The sequence below is a fragment of the Dermacentor variabilis genome, chromosome 1 (assembly GCF_050947875.1).
Source record: "Dermacentor variabilis isolate Ectoservices chromosome 1, ASM5094787v1, whole genome shotgun sequence".
Lineage (NCBI taxonomy): Eukaryota > Metazoa > Arthropoda > Arachnida > Ixodida > Ixodidae > Dermacentor > Dermacentor variabilis.
The window spans coordinates 275,172,745-275,196,082 of NC_134568.1; the positions used below are offsets into that span (position 1 = coordinate 275,172,745).

Sequence of the window (23,338 nt, forward strand, 5' to 3'; positions counted from 1 at the left end):
AAGACGAGCACGTGAATGTACAATGGGCTAATGGTGACGCACACTGTCGTAGCGCCGCCGTAGCACCATGTCGAGCACGATCTCGTAGCACCCTGTCGTAGCGCTGCCGTAGCACCATGTCGAGCACGATCTCGTAGCACCCTGTCGTAGCGCTGCCGGTCGGGCACAATGACTGTAATGAGAGGATGATCCCTGCTTTCGCATCGCCTGGTTCGGGCACAATGACTGGAATGAGAGGGTGATCCTTTGCGGTCGCATCGCCGCAGTCGCGCCTGGAAACACCTGCCGATGAGCGTTGCGGCGACGACGATCGGGCCAAAATGTCTGCCGCCCCGCCGCAGTCGCGCCGGCAAAACCACGTGTCGCAGGCGAAACGCAACAAACTGTGTGAAGCGAATGCAGAATACTCCACGTTACTACGAACGTACAGTTCTTGTGGAGGAGCCGAACTTTCAAATGAAATTGTTACAATGAGACAAATGTTACATTAAGAAGAACATATTGCGTCGATCTGTGTTACCAATCACCGTATGGCTGGGTTTGTGCAGCATGGAAATATTAGGTTGTCAGTTATTTCCATCTGTGGGTAATAAGCGTCAACCTCAAATTCCTAGTCTTTCTTTCTTTCGTTCGTTTTTTGTTTCTTCCTTTCTTCTTTCTTTCTCGTGTGGTCACTTCTTATCACCACACGCTCACTGTCCTTTTTCGAACCCCAGTGCTGGACAACGCACGATGTCAATGGTCTTCGCTTGCGGAGATGTTGTAAGGAACTTTGGCGTCCGCAGATACGCAGAGTCTCTACAGTGGCTAGGGCGTACAGACGGCGCTTAATCCGCAGTCCCATCTCCCCGTTTCCCCTCGTCAGGGGCACGCGAACTAAATCGGCGATGAGCGCTCCGGCTATGTGGGGAGTATATAGCTATACACGTCGTTTGAGCTCATCTCCCACAATCGCACGCGGCGCAGGTTCTGGCGCCGCTGTCGTCGCCCAGCCAATGGCGGATGCGCGCGTAACGCAAGTGGCCGGCTCGCGACCTGTTTACCGCGGCGTCGGAGCGGCGGCGCTGCCTCGTGCAATCTGTCTCCGCTCCCCCCTTTCAATCGATACGGCCGCCGAGCGCGTATCCGCACACGCGCGTGCGAAGCCTGTGTTAATTACGACTTAATTGCCGGGAAGCGCTTCCGGGGAAAACTTTGGCGTCCGCCACTTAAAGTTGAATTACCGAGCGTGCTGCGCGCGCTCGCAGGGATAATGCGGGCTCCGTGGGGGAGGGCGGGCTGGCGCCCCCAGCTCGGCGACAGATGGCCCCAGCGTCCAGGCCGCCGCCGATATGAGACGCGCGTCAGCCGCGGAGGAAAGGAAGGGGCCGCGGCCGACTGGTTGGAATCGATCAACTCGCAAATTGGGAGCTTTGTCGCCCGGCGCGGCACGTGACAGTTCTATCTGGCGGGAAAGGGCCGCGGAGCGCGAGGGAAGTGGAGGCCAGCTCATCGATGAAATGCGGCGGCTGATTAAGCGCTCACCACCGGCCAGCCGTGCTCTGTGTGCGTGCTCCCTGCTTTGCTGTTGCCCGTTCGTCGGCCGCTCGAAAGTTGGCCAGGGCGCGCGCGCGTGACTACGTCTCGCCGCCGACCTGTCACGCCGCTTTGAACAAGTTCATTACGCGGCGCTCTGCTGGAGGGCGCGCTCTGCTGCGTCGTGTTCACTTCTTTCTCGTCCCTGGTGTTGGGCGCGTTTTGTTTATCGTTCGGCGCGATTGGCACAAAAGCACCAGCCGCCCGTTTCCTTGTGAAATTCAAGCCGCCATCAACGCCAAGGAACGTGGCCTGTTCGCTCGTTTTGATGCGCTGGAAGCCTGCTTCTTATGTACTGCGTACGATAGGTCGGGAGTGATTTCGAACAGAATGACAGCACGCTCCGCCCAGTCGTGCAGAAGCGTCAGTACTGGAAGCGGCGAACCTTTCATCGACCGTTTCTTCTGAGGAATCAGCATATGGTCGCGTTGGGTCGTCTGCAGTACTTGCTTGTATATCGTAACATATGGGATATGGCGGGTTTCAGTTCAGGTGACCGACACCATCGACCTGTTGAAGTCGCTGCTCCAATAAAGGAACATAAGACGAACACAACGGGCTCGGTATATGATAAGTTAGTGCGCGGCCAAGAATTACTTACTTCTTTTTGACTAACTATAATGTAGAGGCGGGCGAACATAAACTTTTTCAAATACGAATCGAATACACTCGAGCCGTCAGGGGCCTCAAGGTTCGGCCGAATTATCCGAAATGTTGAATGAACAAACGGTATATATATATATATATATATATATATATATATATATATATATATATATATATATATATATATATATATATATTGACGTAGTCTGTAATGTCTTGTTTCTTGCGAAGAGCGCCCGCCATGATTAAACACAGCGTGACTCACCTTGACACGACACAAAACAACCGGCAACGGATTGCTTCACGGGCGGAAGAAGCGTCGACTACTAAAAGATACAAATAAATTTAGATATGAATCAGTCTCACGCATGGAGAGGCAGTACCGTCGTCTGTTTAGTTTCTTGTGTTTTCAAGATTAAAGAAACCGCTGCGCGCCGGTGCACGTCGATGGGAATCGAATTAACTGAAGTGGCATGCTTTCGAGTTTGAACTAAACGAGATTCTCTTCCATAGCGTGACGATGCGGACAATGCGTCGCCACAAATCAATGTTTTTTCTTCTACTTCTTCTTCCACACCCATGCATGGCTTGTCGTCGGTACATTTCAGAGCGTCTGAAGTAAGTGACAAGTGGAATTAACCGATGTCGACTTAAGGGGTGTGAACTGTACGAATAGCAAGTATACAATATCGAATATAATATCGAATATTTAAGCACAGACGCATATATATTTACAGACGCAATATTTATTTTGGTATATTTATGCACCACTCTTGCACCGACTAGTGCAAAAAAAGTCAGCTATCAGGGACAAAAAAATCAGTTTTAGACATAAGAGACCTAGTTGTCATTAAAAAACAACTGCGCAAGTAGCATCTGAACAACATTAGAGCCTGATTGCAAACAAGGTTTCCTAGAACGAATGACTGCTGTATGGCTATAGCTTCCCAAAGATACTAAATAAAAGTTGCCGAAAAAAAATATCAGAAGTTGTGGAAAAAGAAAGAGCGAGGTTGAAGGGCCTGTTGCCGTAGACACACGTAAAAGGGTCAGTTGCAAGGAAAACATCACAGGCTGTAACGAAAAAGATAGGACTGCTACATGACTTAAGCTGCCAATAACACTAAATCACACTATAAGCAAAAGTCAGAGGTTGTCACGTGCGTTTCCACACCGAAACCGGAAACAAAGTTTACATTACTGATTTGTTTCGGCATTGCTCCAAGCGCTTTTTCTCGTTGTCCACTGTTGACGGTTTGCGATACTTTGTTTAGCAGACGGAGAACAGCAGCCAAACCTTAACATTCGGTTGTTGCAAAATTAATAGGTTATTTTCGAATTTTCGAAAATACCGAATAGTTAGTTTTTGAAGGGGAATACGAGTAGTTTGCTTGTAGTATTAGATTCGTATTCGAACATTCTTCCACCCCTAATGTAATACTGTTATATTCACTGTTTCGAGTGTTTTCCATTTCACAAAGTTCTCGATTTATAAATTTAAGTCTATGGTCCTGTCGACTTGGTTAAATTGAGGTTTAACTGTGCCTAATTTTTGAAGAACGCGGCGTGCTGATACACTTATGTCTCGCACTTTGCTCGCGCTCGATTATTTCAGTGCTGAGAGACTTAACCAGGATAGGAACTGTGGTAAGAATTATTCGAAGCGCAATGGCTGCTGCACATTACAGTGGGCGCACTCTGCTTATGCACTCTTCTTTTTTCTCTTAAGTTTATTTTCTCTCCTTTTTTAAGTTTACTTTCACACCGACTGCTTCATGAACGTGCCCGCTTACAGCCCGCCCAGCATGACGCGCAATTTGCATAGCTTCTATAATGTGCGCTTGTTGACAAGCAAATTGCACGCTCCCTCGCAGCACTTGCTGGAGAAAATGCTGCGCGTGCCAGGCAAAAGCCATCCGCGTCTTGGGAGAATCCAGAAGCGACAGGCGTGGCATGCGAAAGCCGGCGTCGCTGTGCACCGAGTGAGAAGAGCCCGTCAGCAGCGCGTCCACCGCCGAGACAGGCTGCACACATTGCGTGCCGCGACCGTGCGACGGCACCCCCGGGCACCGCGACGAAATTCCGCTCCGGCGCCCGGGCACGCCTCGGCCGCGCGCGCTGTCCTCGGCGACGTCCGGGCGCGGCCGTTTAACGGCGCGGATCGATCGCTTAATCAATCGCGGTCCCAAATAGAGTTCTCATAATGGCACCACCGCGAAGCCGGCCGAGCGAAAGAGGAAACAGCAATCGTTCGGCCGGCGCGTCGTCCCACGCTTTGAACGAGCGCCGCTGCGCTGCTGTTGGCGAGACTGCGCGCGCTCAGATGCGATTGTCATAATGAAAATTGCGAGTTTCTCCGCGACCGGGGCGGGCGAGAAGGACAGCGAAGAGCGGTGCCTGAGCCTGCCGTTATCTCCATTGCGCGCCGCGGGCATTGTGCGGTGGCTGCTGAGCGCGGAAGCTTGTGTCACGGCTGTGTCTCGTTGGCGGCCGGCGACACGCACTTGGGGAGCTTTGTGGGGGGCTCCGGAGGAGGCGCAGGCGAGATGAACGATCCGGCATCGAGCGGTGGCGGCCGCGCGAGTGGGTGTCTCGGCGATTGCTTCCTGGATGCGGCGCGCTCGAGAATGGGGGGCCTTTATCGATTATCGACAGGTTGCCGAGAGGAAGGCAGCGGGGGAGAGAACCGGGGCGTCGGGATAAATCTCATCATCGCCGAAGCACGAAATTGCTCGGATGACACCGGCTGTTTAGCGCTGGGCCCGCATTAAATGGCGCCGCACGATCTCTGTTACGCCGCCTCGCACGGAAGACTCCCCGCTACCCTCTTGTAACCCGGGGCACTGCTGTTCCATTTTTTGCTTCTTTATCTGGATTGTTCGGAAAGAAGGATAGGCCGGTGCCGATGTAAGGGGAGAAATCTAAAAGCAAGTCTGTCTTCAGCTTCGAGACTGCCACATATATGTAATTGCCTGAGCAGCACTTTGGTTCCTCTTTTTTGTTACGAGAAACATACGAGACCTTAATATCAAGTTTCTGTTTTCACCGCTCTTTCTTTTCTTCGTACATCACGTACAAGTTCAGATCATTTAATAGACTATTCTACCTTGTGATAGAAAGACCCAACAAAAGTATTATTTGTTCGTTTTTATAAGCCACTCTTTTTCTACGATGATGTCATTCTACGTAAAGATTTACTTTTATCCCGATACACATGTTCGTTAACACATGAACTGCGAAAATAAATGCACACCACACAAGGAGGCATGGGAAGAGTAAGTTTTTTAAGATGTAGTTCGCACGTGCATGGTGCTATGCAAAGTATCATCGCTCATGGAAAGTATTGCGTTGATCCTGTCCATGTCTTTTTTGTGTAGTTTGCCTTTATTTGGGCAGTTGATCGTGTTAATGAAAACGCACCAAGTAGAACTAGGGTGGTTGCTTGGGCTAGTTGGTAATTCATGATCAAAAATAACGTACAGCGCTGTGTATGTCGTCTATCGCTGTCCTTGTCCTTCGCGCTGTACGTTATTTTTGAGCACCAAGTAGACCATAAAAAAAAAGATAATAAACGTATCATGGAAGCACACGTCCTCTTCTGTATTCTTTCCACTTAGGTAAGCGGTATACACACGCGCGTGCTGGGTTTCAAAGAACGGGAGTCTGGTTCTTTTTGTCTTCGCTCGTCATAAAGAGCCCCAACGTCAGAGGAAATCTCGTCGGCCGCACGGGAGAAAAGCAGCGCGCCTTGGCGTCCGAGCAAAGCGCGGCGCAAGCCGATGACACGCGCCGCTGTCGGCAAGACGGTCACGATGGGCGCTGCGCAGCGCGCTCAGCGGCGCGCTTGTCAGCGTCGTCCCTTTGAAGCGGTCTCCGTGTAATTGTCATCCCGCGTCGGGCGCCGCGACAATGCGGAAGCGGCGACCGGAGAGTGGGTCGCGAGCGCGCAGGAGTGGCGCTGCGCCGGCTCCCCCGTTCGCCGCTAGCGGCCCACACACAAAAGCGCCAGAGCGGCGGCGCATCGATCGCGCCGCGGCCGCGTCAAGGGAAGCCGTCCGCTCCAGAAGCGGCGAGCGCGCGCTACGACGACGACGAGCAGGGCAGAGAAGACCTCCCCCCCCCCCCCCCCCCCCCCCTGCGGATATTGTCTCCCCAGCGCGCTCGCGCGCCGCACGCCTCCTCCCGCGGCATATCTCAACCTGATCGAGTCTAATGGTTTCCTGCGAGCCTGCGTTTCTTCTTGGCGCGCGGGCGACATGACAAATGAATCTGCTCCCAGCGGCCTTCCTCCCAGCCGCCCCTTAACCGAGCGCCTTCGTCCCTTTCTTTTTTTTTTTTTCCGGCTCCGCTCTCTACTCTTTATGAGGGCCTTTATTGAGGATACTGGCCCTGCCGGCAGCGCGGGAGAAAAGGGAGCGCAGGGATAGCAATTACGGCCGACGAGCCCTCGAGGAAGAAATAAGAAGCGCTGGAAATTGGGTGAGATTCGCGGTGAAACAGTCTCCTTCCTTCCCTCCCGTCTTGTGCCGCGCCAAGGATCCTTTCTTTTTTTTATTGCCTCTCTGCCTTTTTCGTGCCTCTGCGGCCTTTGCAGCGCTCTGTCTTTCTTGTCGGCTTGTCTACACAAGCGCCGCGAGCTGCGCTGGCGATGAAGACGTCGATAAAGACGTCTTATGTCGCACCTCAGACGGAGCCGAAAATGGCGCTTTTCCGGTCTGTTTACCCCTTCTGTGTTCTTTGCGCGTGGCTTGCCTTGACTATTATGCGTGTACAAGGCGCGCGGTCACGCGTCATTTGTCGTGTCACCTCGCATTAATCTGAAGCGCCTATGAGCCTCCTGGTGGTGTCTAAGTGAGACAGCGTTCCCTGGGTTTTTCTCTTTACAATTGTTCCCCCGACGCTGTTAACGAGACCGCGCCGTCATGTTCGCTCGTCGCAACACTGACGCACCGGGCGACGTGTCCCTCTGGGAGCGGTCAGAGAAAATGTAAGTGTTGTTCTCGGTCGTAAAAAAGCTAATCGTCACCGCTTGTCCTCGTATCTCTCTTTTGGTACCTTGTCTCTGCATACGGTTTGTTTTACATGAAGCGTTCTGCACTGCAAGAACTACGAAGAAGTGAAATGCCATATATGTATATACTCATATATTTGTGTTATAGATACAAAAAAAAAAAGGAAATCATTTGGACAGCATCAAGTTACCTGGTCTGTAATGTTCCCGTATTCTAACCATTTGTTAATGATAATTTATTTCCATATGGACCTACAAGATATTAGTTATTTCTTATGTGTGCTCTTGCTGTTTCGTTTCATATTTTCGGTGTTTACTCATTGGCTTGCGGGAGGCTTTGATACTTCGTTTTTTTTTCAACCCGAATATATATGTATTATAATAGTCTTACGTAGTTCTGCGGAAACCCGCAAGGTGGAGAGAAGTAATGAATAAAGGGAAAATCAGACATCCACCCGGATCAGGACGAATTTTTCTTCAACTCTGAGGCTTTTCTTTCGAGGAACCCGTATGGGTTTCCTTTGTAGCAATTGCTACGAACGGGTGGATGTCTGATTTTCCCTTTATTCAATAGTCTTACGTGTATACTATAATACTCTCAGTCTCTTTGGCTATATTTTTTCACGTAGCTTTAATGTCACCTAAGTCATCATCAGTGTCTCTAATTCCTTTAGCCTCTCTCCCCAGCAACGGAAAGACAGCCGGTTTTTACACTTGCAAACTTCCCTCTCTTTAATACTCTTTTTGCTCTCCTTCTCTAAGATATATTGCTCCATTACACACCATGACGAATGCGTAATGTTTTGAAGAAAAAAGTAACAGTCTCATTCTGCGCCTTTGAAATTTTGAACGAATAGACGTGGCGCAAAATCCCGCAAGCCCACTTCTTTATGTCGCTCAAGTGCAGCAACCAGTAAGATCGATGGAGCGATGGAGCAATGCAGATGGTACTTTTGCATCGGCAAAGCGTTGCAAGCAGCACGAGCTTGTGCACATTCGTCGTGCCTTGCAAATAATAGAAGTATAAACATGCATCTGGAGGCCTTGTAGAAGGGTTTTTAACTGGGCTTGTTGGTTGCATATTAACTATAACTGCGCTAGGGTTTGTTTCCCTTTCTTGTCGCGTCGTCGCACAGTTCACCCACAGGCTTTTTAGCCATGCAGTGAAGACTACCCAGAATAATGCATCCCTATAATCATATCACGCCCGAGGCTATCTGTCGCATAATATCCTAATTTATCCCAAACGTTGATGTCCCTCTTGAAGATATTTAAGGACAAAAATGTTGTCTCGGCTTGTCCTTTACACCATAAGCCATTTGGTTGTGCCTCGTTCGCTTGCAACGCCTGTCACGTAGTTCATGAAATGGAGGCAAAACCTTCTGTGACTATTATTATTTCTCTCTTTTTTTTGCCTTTTTCTTTTTTCTAATGGCTCCACTATGACTTCTCCGATGTGTGTAGCTCCGCGCTGACAGAGCTTGCAGCTGCAGCATCAAGCTGCACAGCTCCCTTAGGCTGGACTAAGCAGTGACCCATGAAGCGGCAGCGAACCATGAAGAACGCACCAAGGCCAAAGAAGCGCGATTGTTCACTTTCTGCCTCCATATATCTCTCATAGATACGCATGAGATCGTTTATCGCAGCACCTACCGAAACTAAAGCCAGGTGCTTTTCGCACATCGCAGAGTGAGAATCAACGTACGAAGGGCATGGTCTTTAAAACGAGAAGAAAGGGGGTTAACCGAGGGGCCCAATTTTTATTAATCATATCCTAAGAAGCCAACAAACAGTGACACCAAGGACAACACAGGCGAAATTGCTGGTACTTACTAACTGAATATAAAGAAATAATAAATTAAGGGAATTTAAAGTGGATGAAAAAACAACTTGCCGCAGGTGGGGAACGATCCCACGTCTTCGCATTACGCGTGCGATTCTCTAACCAATTGAGCTACCGCGGCGCCGTTTTCCCATCCACTTTCCGGGGTATTTATGTGTTGCTACTAGAACTAGCCCTGGGAGTGTTAGCCAGCGCCACCACTCACAAACCGCTGCCAAGATTCACTGTAATAAGTGCAATTGATTGCCCAATTTATTTTATTTGATTTATCGTTAGAAAAATTTTTCAGTGTGCCAGGAACATCGGTTGGCGTCGGGGATGTCGCGCCGGGGAGGTCACGTCGCAGTTGTTGGAACTGGCTTATCGCGTTATCAACGACTTTTTATACTCACGCGAGTATAGTTTACGTACTTAAATGCCTTGTAGAACTTACTGAAGATAGCCAGTTAAATAGTCTACTCAATTTCGTTGTTTCTGTAGCTGTTGCTTGAGGCTCTCAGGCTTTGAGACATCCGAGGGTGTTCAAGTTTTCGAGAAGGTGCAATGTTTCGTGAGGCGAACTGAGAACCGTTATTGACGGCGTGTCGCACGCGTATCTTATAGCTTGATTTTCGTTGAACGAAGTAAAATGCCTCCAGCTATCGATTTTATCTTTGTGGGACCACGGCTTTCGAATTTATCCGTATCCGATCTTCGCCTCCTGTAATATTCATATATGATGCGTAATTTCAAATGAAATCGGTAAAGCTCGCTCAGAAACTTAAGGCCTTGATTTCTGTATAATAAAAGCACAAGTAACAACGAAATGTTGCCGAGAATTAAAAAATGTAACCGAAGGCTTCACGGGCGAACGCCCATCAGTGTATGTTGATAGGCGTGGTTGATGCTAGTATTGTGTATTTCTTATCTTTTTCGAAAATAATTATGCATTACGTTTAATTAGTTTGCTTTTAAATAACTTGCCTTATCAATATGGCGCCAATTCAAATGTTTCAGAGGATGTCGAGAAGGGATCGATGACAATGTACATGAAGTAACCTACGTCATGTGTGGTCTTTCTTTTTTTGATGATGCAAGAACCCCCCCTTCCCCCCTCAAAATATCACAAATACCGCATCACAATGGATCTCCGCGCCTGCGATAGGACGCCATTTCCAGCGTACACCTTGTCATCTAGTACGCTGTGCAGCTCTCGCTCGTTAATGGCCATGGCTTCGCGCTTGATACGGACAGAGTATGCGCGCCGAAAGCTGATAACGCCTCGGGGAAAGAGCGCGGCCGCTCCTTCCAAGTGTAGTAACCTAGGGCCGAGTTATGAGAGCGCTACAATCCCCGACGTGCGGACGCATTGTCACATGGTATTTTATAAACTAATTTTGCGGGCTTTCTTTTCTTCCCGCGGGACCACACAGGGCTTAGGCTGGTTTAGAAGCTCTTCTCATGTCATCTCTCGACATGCACCGCAACATTTGAATTGGTGCATTATTGATTAGGTAATTTAATTGAAAGTGAAGTAATTAAACATGTTAGATACTTATTTTTGCTAAATGAAGAAAAAGTACTTATGATTAGCGTGTACAACGCCCATCAACATATAGTGATCACAGTCCGCGTAACAGCCTTCGTTATATTTTAATTCTTGGCGACATTTAGTTGGGACAGCCGGTATGTTGGCACTTTCGCTTACCTCTTACGGAAATAAAAGCGAATATGTCACTAGTAGAACAGATTCTTTTTCTAACGAGAAAACGGAGATTGGCGAACGCCACTGTTTGGTCCTTTGGCATAGACGTGCATTGCAGCATGAGCGTTCTGTGCAAAACTCGGCGTGAAAGTTTGACCCGCTGGCTCTGTTCTGATTCGCGCAGGTGAAGATCTGGTTCCAAAACCGGCGCACGAAGTGGAAGAAGCAGGATGGCATTTCCAACGCCGAGGCGGCCGAGCTGAAGATCGGCGAGAAGGCGGCCAAAGCTAAGGGCACCGCAGCCGCGGCCAAGGTCTCCTCCAGTGAGCAGCCACTGGGCCTGACCAAGGCAGCCGGCGGTGCCAGTAGCCCGCTGCTTCCAGCTGCCGGCAGCAACAGCTCGTCTGCGCTTAGCGTCAACCACCACAGCTTCTCTGGAACCAACTCCGCCAAGCCGTCTCCGTGCGGCGTGAGTGATCTCAGCAACCTTTCTTCTTCGGGCGACCGAACCGACGACAGCTCGCAGCACTACCCGCACTCGTCCGACTTGGACAAGATGGAGAACGGCACCGCGGCCCTCAGCTCGGACGGCGCGGACGCCGCGTGCAGGGACTCCTCGCCCAGTCTCGGCTCCGAGCAGCGGCCGTTCCGGGAAGCCGCCGCCGAGCTGACGTCCCGAACCGGAGCGGCGGCCGCCGCCAAGCAGCACGGCGACAGCTTCGGGATCGTCCCCAGCCCCAGGTCGTCGGCAGTGTTGGTTTGTGACGAGACGGACAAGTTCCAGGACAGCGGGCAGGTGGAACAGTGACCCGCGAGCCGAGACTAGGGCTTGCGCGGGGCGCTCGCTCTGGCAGCAGCGACACGATTGCCTTCTCCGCCCGTGGTGCGCGCGCTCGCTCGGGCCTGGTTTGCGGCCTCCCGACAGACTGCGGGGCGGCGCTTCACGTGGCGCTGAGCTGCTGGCCACGTCTTCCCCGAAAATTCCGCGTTGCCGACCCTCGGCCAGGACCGCTTGAAAGGGTGCCGTGAGGTCGGGGATCTGAGGCCCTGTAAGGAGGGAAGACCCCTGTACGGGCCGGAACCGTTGCAATCTCAGACGGGAGTCGAGATGATGACGCTTTCAACAGTGATCGCGATCTGCCCTGGCGCATTTTTCTTTCCTCTTTGAAGGCTGTACAAGGACCATGTGCAAGAGTGTGCCATTAACCATCATGTTTCACCAGCTCAGCTATTTATTTTTCGACAGATCACCGCGAGAGCAAATTATTCAGTTGATAATTTTGTTCGAAGGCACCGCTCAGACCACCGATTAACGCAACGAGTAAATTGACAATGTCGCAACATATATGATCGCAGTGAGTTGAGAAATAGTTGTTGGCAACTAACTACTGGCAAACAGTTGGCAAATAGAAACTGCTTGTGATTTAGCGCAGTTGGAAAATAGAAAGTGCGTGAAGGTTAGCCTATACCATGCTAAACAGTGAAAGCTTCTAAGGCACTCATACAAATCAAACCTGCCTTCCTTGACCGGCGTATTATGTGCTTTTTCGCAATGCTCGACATTTCAACGTCAAACACTCTATTGAAAATTCAATTTGGCAAGAAGCTTTCTACATGGAGAAACAAAATGCGACATAGTTTCTCGCACCACCTTCCTAATTCTTCGATGTGAATACGGTTTTTTGTCAAAAAAACCCGTTCTTCTTATAACGCTCTCTTGACACAAGATGTTGCCTTGTTTCGCTCATACGTTAATCAGTACTTCCTGATGTCAATGGAAACGACGCGACAATAATCAATCAAGCTGTGTAGCCTTGTGTGCGCCCACTCACATGACACCCGATAATTGCAGCGCACCGGTTGTGACAGTAATAATTAAGGCAAAACCTCACAACATGGGTTAATGAACATCTCACGTGAATGAGCCTAAGATCCACACACGCAGCTCTTTTATGAGTATATTGTCTTCTCTCCGCATTGCCACTATTGCTTACTTCCCTGTGCGCAGCGCTAATGCTAATTGGAACAGCGCTTAAAATTTGATCAGAAGTAACGTAGCCCTTAGGGCTTCTTGCATTCACTCCTCTTATTGTTAAGGATGTGCAACGCTGATGGAAGCAGTTGAGTGCATATTCAACTCAACTCTACCTTTTGGAAAGCTATCAGAAGAGCTTCGTATCTGTATTCGCCTTTAATCCCCCCAAAGGAAAGCGGTGGAGGCAAGCTCATAAATCATTTGCTGCATTTTCAGCATTGTGTACACTTTAGGTCATGTATGCAATGAATCTGATACAAAAAAAAAATAAACAATACGCGATATTTAACCCCATTAAATATCGGCATAACCGGAAACACGCAATAACCAGCTTGTGTGCACTGAGGCGATTTATTTACATATAATTTCAAAAAAAAAAACGACAGTCCTTTTCCAAGATCTCTGTTTGTCTCCGTCGGGTGTTCGTTACTGCGACTAAATGCTCGTGCATTTGTACACCGTTGCCCGCATGTGGCATGTTAACGTTCATGCCATGCCCTCTATTGATATATGTTTTGTCACACAGCACAATCTTTTGAACAGTGCCACAAAGGACAAAGAAAAGAGGCACAGGACATAGCGCTAACTTACAACCAAATGATTAAATAATTTGGTTGTAAGTGAGCACTCTGTCCTGTGATTTCTTTCTTCGCACTGCGTCACGTTGTTCAAAAATCAGCTCTGTGACCAGATGTACTAACCAACCCAAATGAACACTCTGCTGATATATATTTGTTTATTCGAAAATGCTAGTATAACTTTCTTCATCGTGTATTAAATGTGTATTAAGCCTCAGGGTCCTATAGTTCGTAGTGCCCAATTATTCTTAAGGTTCCAAATTAGTGTAAGACAGCGTACTCGATTTCTTACAGCTTTTCTAGACCGTTCGTAATGGTTTGAGAAAATCGAGGTAGTACCTTTGGCTCACGCGTATGGATACTTACGGACTTTACTAAGATATGAGCGAAACAACGCAAACTTCTTGTTTCCCTAACTCCCCAGTAATGGCGGCATCGCTAAATTCATGCAGCTTAAAATAACGACCGGACAGTGACAGGCCAAGCTTGGTAGAATATGTTGAGAATTGGAATCAGAACTTCAATAATACGTTAGGGGTTCTGCAGGCGAAACGCTGCTGCAAACAGCTCGGAGGTGCTGGAAGGCCCTACATGAGAGCATGACAGCCAGCGCAATTGAAGGGAAACAGTTCTACATAACGCAAACGTACATCGGTACATATTGTGAGCAAATGGTTATGCTGAAATCGGGCGCGACGGGGAACAGGTCATGCACGACATGCTAAAGCATCCATTATTGTGCGCAGGACTTCTGCGGCTACTAGGCTGACTCAAGTCGTCTTGCACTTGTCACATTGTTCACCGAGAGCTTTATAAGAGGGATGATGTCTAATGAACACGAAGCTCTGAGGTGGTGGCAAGCGTATGTTCCTCCAGACAGGATTTTATTGATTTTCCCTTGGTGCCAGAAGTAGGGCAAGCGCCGAAACCGTCAGCAGTTAAAAGCGTTGTTCTTTTTTATGACAGGACTTCCGTTAGTCATGCGCACACAGAAACGCTTTATCAGCACAGCTGAAAGCACGCTTTCGTCAACATTGTACAGCGTATGCGTGGAGGTCACTTATGTTTCTCCGTATTGAGCGGTGGTGTCATCAATCATTGCATGTTTGTGTAAAGTGTGTTGCTTTTCTGCATTCAGAAGTGTAAACTAAGAGAGCTACAGACGGTGCGTTTCCGCGCTTGTTCTAAATGGTTATGGATGTACTCGGAAATCCATCCTTCCTATATCAAGCTAACGGGAATACGTAAAACAAATGAACGCGCTCAGTTTCCATCGCGTCGCTTTTCATTATGCGCGGTTAACAGTTCCTTTAGTGCTCCGCCTAATTTGTCGATACACAGAGCCTTTCGTGCTAATCTTGCTTTACTGCTCACGAATTGCAAATACCCGCGGTGCAGCAAAGTAGTTGCTTTGCGGTGCGGCCGTCTGAGGCCTTCTATACCATGCCACTCGGTAAGAGAAACCTGATAGGCGAAGTGCTTAAACCTTCGGTTACTTTTTTGGCACGTATGGTATCTGCAATCAAAATAATTTACAAACCAAGCGAGTAAGATGGGGGAAAAAAGCGGTAGAATGTTTTCTTCGTTTCGAGACCTTTCGGCAGAGCTGCGCACTTTACATAGGAAGGAGGCATTGTTGAAACTTGTATGGTAATTTCATTTCCTCATGTCTCCTTGCCTTTGATTGCGAGGCAAGGCGCCTGGAGTTCCACAGGGTATTTACACACGACTCATACTAGCCGCAGTACAGGTGTTTACGAATAATGGAATTTGTGCATTAAAAACAACTACACGCTTCAAGCTCCTGGACAAAACAGGCTTGTGGCGAGTTGCACTGAACAAAGGCAGGAGAAAGGCTCCAGCCTCCCGACTGTCTTGCTTTCACTGTCAGATAACGTTACTTTTGTTCTTGTTTTCCGTTTCTTTAGGAACTGCTTCTCGCACTTCTTTAAAGCGCTTTTATGCAGGAAAATTTGCCATTTCTAATTGACAACGAGCAATTACTTTGAGGAGTGTAACCGGTTCATGTTCTTCCTTTGACATCAATTTTCCGTCAGCTCGTAGTGGGTGAAAGATTTCGCACTACACTTGTTGAGTTAATTGCATGACGTGCCAGAATATAGCTTTACACTAAATGTAGAAGGGAAAATACAAATTTGAAGTTCTGTCTGGAAATACTCATAGTATTGGCTGAATCCTGATATAGCGGCCTTTGAGTTACAAAGTCTCTTGAAGCTGACTTTTTTGCGTCGTGTGTCGGTGTTTGAGTCAGCGTTGTCCGTATAATACCACTGGTTCTTATGTCTCGTCATAATGTCGTTCATAACGGGTGACTATAGTGTTAGCCATTTTGCATGATGCACTATATTTGTGCTGCCAGGCTGATGCAGTTCGAAATACTTTCAACTAAAGAGAGGATGTTGTTGAGGCGACATTACTGGGTCAGGCCATGACATTAGCCATTGATCGCATTTTCTTTTCTTTCTAACGAAGGTCGTCCTTGCCATATACTGCATTCTTGAATGTGTGTCGAGAATGTTCATCGCCTATTTATTTGCAGATATAACAGATATATAAATATGTAAATAAGTAACATACGATGCGCGGGAAGAAGCATCGCGATGAGTGTTGTTAGTCGAGCTTATTTTTTTACTACTGATGTGTAGCGAGATGAATTATGGTCCGCAGCGGGTAGCAACGCACTTGGCTCGTCGGGTGCGGTACGTATATGATTCGGTTCGCGAACACACTATATAGCCCCACGAATATTTGAACCCTGCTGTACGACAAGGAGATGGAAAGGGAGTAGAAAGGTGGTAGCTCTTGGCTACTTCTCAAAAAGGAGGATTCTGTATTTTAAAAAAAAGGGGGAAAAGAAAAAAAAAGGCTCACAACGCATTGTTTACGTGCATTCCCGACAAGGGCAAATGGCGACAAGTTTCCGCGCAATGAGCTTGGCTTACCTCATCGCAATCGAGGTCATTGCACTCATCGGCACGCCATTGTTAAGCCGATTGTTTCTAAAAAAAATTTGAAGGCACCTTTTTTTTTTTTTTGCGAGCACACAAAAAATGGCGGCAAGGAACGTACCGCCGCCAACCCGGAGCAAACCCAACCAAGCAGCCTGTATTACTTGTCAATACCATAAACGCTTTAAAAATGCTGGTGTTAAAAGTGTGAGTCACGGCCAGGTATTGAAACAGTCATGGAGGCAGTGACAGTGAAAGCGAAAATGCCCGTCCACCTGAAGTAGCACGAAGCTACTAATCAATGCCGTACGGATTCCTTAGAAAGAAAGCTTCGCAGATGCTACTGCAAGAGTCAGTGAATTTACAAAGTGAAATGCGGCGATATTTATAAGCAAATAAGTACTGCAGGATTTCTGCAGTGCTCAGTTGTTTATTGAACGAGTCAATAGTCATTTGCACCCGTGAGGAACATTTCTTGTAGACCGATATATATAACATAAAATTAAAAAAAGAGACCAGATAGAAGAATACAGCATATGTATTTATCCAGCTATTGTGTGTTTTAATTACGAGGGCAAACAAAATTTACTCGTACGGCGCTACAACAGTAACAGTTTGTAGCATTCGGATTTCTTGCCTGAAGATCGCATATCGAAACAAATACGGTTATCGTGGCAAATACTGAATGAAGGTAGTCGCTTACTGATCGGTGCTTACCAGCATCGGACCTACGTAGGACAGAGAACCTGTCCAGGTTTTTGCTTTGTTGCCGTTCTCTGTTCGGTGCATGTCTGGCGCACCTGCATAGTGGCGTGTTTGCATCGTCATGCATGTATCGCGAAATATTTCAACGCGCATAGCAAGCGCTTCAGCGCCTTCCCGGTGAAAACCTTTTCTGCTGCGTCATGCCGTCGGACAGCAGATCACATACCCGGAAAACACAATATGGACTAGACAGAAGGTACATATTGCACTTATCCAATCTTATGAAAATTGATCCCTATGAGGTAGTCAATAGAAACTTTGTAGAAATCAATGGATTCATATTTATTATTTGTGTTTGGTTATTTGTTTTATCCTGTCATGGTCAGGTCATTCATGTGTTACAACGTATCACTGTTAATTGTCATCAAGAGAAAGTTAAGAATTGTGTTAGGAGAAATTCGGTGATTTGATTTTCATGCTTCTGGTAGATACTCAAGCGCGCTTTTCTGTTTGATCTCGGTGATAGACTTTGTGATTTGGTTGTGCCAAATCCGGTTGTACACTTTTTGAATTGTGCAATATATAATATTGTGTTCTTTTATTCCCAATAGCGTTTTGCTCATGCCTCATACAACATGCCCATGCCTTCTGTCAACAAAGCTCGAAGAGAGAGCGCATAATTTGAAGGCATGGACATTCTAGGCGAAGCCTGTTTTATTGTCCCCCCCTTCAGCTGCCTGTTGAAGTTAATGTGGTCGTGATGCGAAACATTGCGCAGAGCTAGTTGAACTACATTTATGTTCTGCAGTGATGCTGCGCGGTCTTCCTACCTTGAAGCTGTATGTCAGAAGTATCGGAAAGCCTCTTGCCAACAGAAAGGACAGCCACAACAATGCGAGTATGGTGCGCGAACAGTTTGAGCCCCTCTGGAACGTCCAGAGCATGTGTGCTGTCAAGGACGAGAAGGCACCGTGCCCTGTCAAACCCTTGCCACTCTGTCGAAACGCGGATTAAAGTGCGTGACAGCTCTCATATTACCAGCAAGCAACCAACACACGGAAGAAGGTATTGCGGCTGTCACGACTTACAATCAAGACCGAAGGGCAGGCGATTTAAAACAGCTCCCCAAATGGCAGCACATGCAGTCCAGTTTGATGAGCTCAGCCAGCTCTGCCATAATTCAATGTGACAGTTGATACCCAATTACGAGTTCTCCGTTTATTCATTGGCGTCTCAAAGGGCAAACGTTTCTTCACACCTTGTCACTACTACTAGTAAGTTTCGTTACTTTTGGCTTTACCTGTTTGCTATATCAGAATGTTGATGGTAGAGTTACATTGCTGTCTGAACTGAATGGAATCAGCTCTTGCCACCCCTACCATTCTTTTGTTTAACCTTGAACTGTTGCGTAACGGCATTGACTGTGAATGCAGCTGCACATGGAAAACTGATACGTTGGTGAAGACACTAAGGCAATGTGGTAGCGAAGCCGCAGATGTGCACGGGAAAGACAGGTGAATTCAATACGCTCTCAGCACACACATATATACAGGAAGAAAAAGAAAACAACACACTTTAGGTAAATGGTGACCGAGTAAAAAAACTAACCGATATGAATTGCAGTGCTTGGCTTTGAATGAAAGTGCGCGCTTCTCTATTTAAAAAGCCGTTCTTTTCTTCTTTTTTTTTCTCATGTGAAAAAATGTGCCCTTGCGTGTGCTTTCTCAGCAAGCACCACATTTGTTTGCTATTACTCACGGGCAAGTGTTACCCGTATTTGCTCCACTGAGTGGCGCTAACATTCTCCTTTGTACTCTGAATCTCGCGGGTATTGTCCCTCGCGTCGGGTGCTAAACTGACTGCGTGCAAATGAGCGCAATTGCACCCTTGTGGGAATGGGCGAAACTGTTTTGAACCCGCAGAATATTCGCAGCAAAGCTACTACGGAGTTCTAGTCATTGTGAGACACGCCTTCGGCGTTCTTTTACGCCAAAGAAGAAGCCATTGTGTCCTGAGCGCTACCTCTGCTTAACGGAACGGCATCGAGTTTGGCGAGTCCAGCAAAGCATTCGCTGTAGTGTTCTACTTGTGCAATGATCCTGTGTCTTTGCATGCAGTCCATATTTCATAGTCTACGTCCTGCAGATTGCTACTCTGGAGTAGTTTTGGCTACGCTGGAAGTCCATTTAGACTTGTGAACACCGCGTCAACGTTGTTCCATACAGCACTTTAGTGTTGTTTCTTTTTTTTTTTCTTGTATAATTGTGCAATTTTCATGGTGAGAATTACGAAGCAGAGCGACGCAAGTGGCTTCTGCTGTCTCCGTGCGCAAAATGTGCGGAGATTTGTAAGTAGAGTGTGAATGCCTAGATATAAAACTGCTGTTGAAATGAACAAAGTCTCCTCTGGACTCAATTTCTTTCCTTCGAGGAACGCGTACAAACAAAACGCGCGAAATGTCGGTAATCAAGCTTGGGGCACTACAGAAGTAAATAATTTGTATATTTTGTTACTTCGAGCTATTATGAATCACCTTCCTTACTCTAGGAAAAATTTTCAAATGCCTAAGCACGAGTGTTTTTGTAGTAAAGGTGCACTTACTTGAAGCACAAAGGCGATCGTTTCATCACTTGTTACATGCGACATCGTTGTCATGTTAGCGAGGCACTTTCCTCCGTAATTAAAATGAGGAATAAAGGAACATAGTCAAAGCTGAAGAATATTCAGAGATTCGAATGCCGTCGAATTGAGGGAAAAGCTTTTAGTTTGTTACACACAAATTTACGCATCATGGCAACATCACGAATGTAAATATCTTCTAATTTTCACAAGGAAAACGGAGGCACCCAAACAAATGTGTATGTACGCACAACGTCACTTGTATTGATTACGCTTTGTACGCTTTACGACCTGCTTTTTGGTGCACATTCGCAATGGCGCTAGCCGAGTCAGACACATCTATAAAAATGCAGATGAAGTTCACCGTCGTGCAGAGTTCTTGCTCGAGCGCTATACTCATTCAAAATCTGAGAGACAGAGAGTAAGAGGCTCGAATTATTTCTATGTCAAATAGTTTTTCTTCTTTTTTGTATATTTGAGGTAGCCACCGCGGTAGTTCAGTGGCTGTGGAGTGGAGCTGCTGAGCACAAGGTCGCTGGTTCGATCCCGGCAACGCCGGCTGTATCCCGATGAGGTCGCAAAGCAGAAACGCTCTACTACTGTGCATTGTGCGTACGTCAAAGAATTCCAGGTGGTCAAAACCCATCCCGAATCTCCCCCACTTCGGCATTCCTCATAATCAGATCGTGTTATTGGGACATTTCATTTATATTCGAGCAAATTGTGTAGATATATTTCAGTGGTAAACCTAGGCGAGATATGCTTTATCTGAAGGGAAACTAATGGTTTCTATAAAGACAAAACTGGAAAGCCGAAGCTAAGTAATATTTTCGCTATTAGTTTAACGCGTTAATTATCATAAACCTGAAAAGAAACTCCTTGTCACTTTGCTTCCTTCACTGTCACCTTCAGCGCAGAATAGCAAATCAGCATCAACATCGTTAACTTCCTTGCTCTCCTCATTTTTCGTATGGTGCCAACAAGGGCAAATGTATGATGCAAAAGTCTGATTTATTTATTTTGTTAGTTAGTTGGTTATTTAGTTAGTTAGTTAGTTGCCTAGTTAGTTTAACGTCCTAAAAGAGCACAAAAGCTGCGACGGATTACTGTATTTTGCTGGTCTAGTTGCCAGTTGGGGCGCATCGACTAAATGACACCAAACGTAGAACAGGGATGACAGCTGTGTTCTTCCTTTCCTGTGTTCCTGTCTTGTTGGGCCAACCATGTGGCTACGATTCAGCCTTATTGCAGAGTTCCGCATTCATTCTGACCAGCTGCGTTTCTTTAACGTGCAGACAAAAGTCGGTAGATGAGCGTTTTTGAATTCGGCCGCCATCGGAATGCCGCTGCAGCGACCGCAACTCGGAATCCGCGACTTCGCTCTCAGCATCAGAACGGTATGGACATTGAACTAAGTCTGCAGGTTCGCTGATCCAGTGAAAGCAAGACCTAGCCCACAGCTAACTACTATAATTTGGGTGATCTTACGAGAAACGGTGCATGGTACAACATGAAACGGTTAGTGTCGAGACAGTTCTCGAGGATTTCAAGAAAACTACAAGAAAAATGCAGCAGGTCCAACGAGTTGGAATCTACATATTGCGAAGCTTTGTTTGAGTGCATAAAGAGTCGAAACACGAGCCTGTGTTTATTGAATGCTCGCACGAAGTGACACGGAAGGCTTTATTCAAGCATTGTAGAGAGTGTAATGCAATGCCGCCACCCCAGATGCGCGGAGGCGAACGCCATCTGGTGCCGGTGCAAAGAACCCAGCGGCGATGTCGCGCGCATCCTCCGCTGTGATTGGCTGGCCTCATCGGCTAGGGAACAGCCACACCGCAGTACCCACGGACACGAAAACCCGGCGAAGTTCGCCAAGAAAAGCTTCGCTTTTAATAAATAAACTGTTTCGATGGTAATAATTGGAAATGAAAGTACTGCTGTGAAATAATAATGAAAGTGCTGCTGTACGTGAGACTCTTTAATTCAAAGGTAAGTGGGAACGTTGACTTCTGAAAACAGTTATATCGCGCTATTTCTAGTTTTTTTTCTGTGTGTGACACCCAACCACCACATCTCTTTCAGACGAGATATACCTATACGCCAAGAAAATGTTTGAGAGACTTGGTAGGGTGTTTAGCCGGTGTCGTACTTTTGCGAAAAAAGCTAGACGAATCGGCTTGACATGACAGACAGCGCTTGTCTGTCCTACCACGTGCTTTTGTACTAGCTTTACGCAGAATACAATGACAATGGGTCATCCCACGCGAACAGCGTAGCTGCACTCAAGCACTGTCGGAGCTAGCTAAAGGAAAAAGAAAGCGCGAAGGAAGTGCAAAGAAAAATTGTGTTCCGAACTGGAGCAGTAACAAATTGCACAACGACCAAACTTTCGGCCTATAGAAACGACTGCTGTTTTGACGTCACGTCCCGCATAATAAGTAAAAGAAGGGCAAAGTAAAATAAAACCGAACATTTGCGGGGAAAAGAGCGACAGACCCGTCCCCCATTTCGAAATTTAGGCGGGGCGGGCACCTTGCTCAGTCGTCTGGCACGCGGACCACAGCGTCGCGGCCGTTTGCTCTGCGGGCAAGCGAGCGCCCGGAGCGGTGAGTGGCCGCGCCTCGGCGACAGCGCGCGCACGCGGCCGCAATGCGCGTGACCGGGCCGGCTATCGACAAGTGGCAACTCGGGCCTCGTCTTCGTCGGTGAACGGAGAGGGAGCGACGCGAGCTGGGCGCAGGGCGACCAGACACGCGCGCCGAAGGAGCCGGCGTGGCGAAGGCCTCGTCGGTGCGCGTCGCCGTCACGAACGCCGGCAGCCACGGCCGCCTGGCGCTGACAGCACGGATGCTGCCCCCCTTGGCGCGCCGGCCCCGCAGGGAAGGCCTCGGCGCGCGGGCCGCCCTTTCCATGTTCGGTCCCCTGCCTCCTGCGGTGGCGGCAGCAAAAGCAGCAGCGAGTCAGCGAGCACGACACAAACAGCCACCAGGAACCGCGGCCTGGGCCCCGCTCGGATGCCGCCGCCGGTAGAATGCACTCGCCGCTGCCGTCGCACCGGCCCAATTACCTTCCCAGCATCGCTGACCTGTTCCTGCCGCCGCTTAATTCCTCCGGCCCGTGAATCGCGCGCGGGAGCAGCAGCTGCACGGAAGTCTGGCCCGACGATATTGCGCTCAGTGCGTCGCTTGCGGCTCTCAATCTACTAGTGCACTCGCAGCATGCACGTATAGATGTGACTGACAGACCCCCAGGGGCGAAAGTACCGGTGGTAGCTGAAAGTGCGTGAAATCGTTCACTTAGAAACACACGCGAACGCTTTTCTCCATTTTCTTTATTACAGGGAGTGTGTTAAAGAAAAGAAAGAAATACTAATACTGTTCCCGATTTGGGGTGCCTTCCTAACTAACTAACTAACTAACTAACTAACTAACTAACTAACTAACTAACTAACCAACTAACTAACTAACTAACTAACTAACTAACTAACTAACTAACTAACTAACTAACTAACCAGCTAACTAACTAATATAAAGAGCCAGAACGAACGCAAATAATCCTTCATCAAGTTTGTGAGAACATTTTAGCATATTTTAAAAAGCCGTGTTGTGACCAAGGACACTAGAACGCAATCTTATTGCCGTCGCACGCAGACAGGGTTAAAAAAGTAAAGAAAAGAAAAAGCAGACGGGATCGCTTGCTTCAGTTTTTCG

The 23,338-nt window shown here is 47.8% G+C and overlaps 1 protein-coding gene and 1 non-coding gene across 2 annotated transcripts in view; one reads left to right on the plus strand and one right to left on the minus strand.

The window, feature by feature from the left end:
* NK7.1 (homeobox protein NK7.1) overlaps positions 1–19,397 on the plus strand; it is a 201,307-nt gene extending 181,910 nt beyond the window's left edge. Inside the window, exon 3 of the mRNA XM_075676106.1 lies at positions 10,904–19,397. Coding sequence (XP_075532221.1) covers positions 10,904–11,527 — 624 coding nt within the window. The 3' untranslated portion in view covers positions 11,528–19,397. The remainder of the gene's footprint in view (positions 1–10,903) is intronic.
* On the minus strand, positions 9,084–9,156 carry TRNAT-CGU (transfer RNA threonine (anticodon CGU)). The gene has a single exon. It is a non-coding gene; the product is annotated as a tRNA-Thr (tRNA).
* Positions 19,398–23,338: the final 3,941 nt, after the last annotated feature.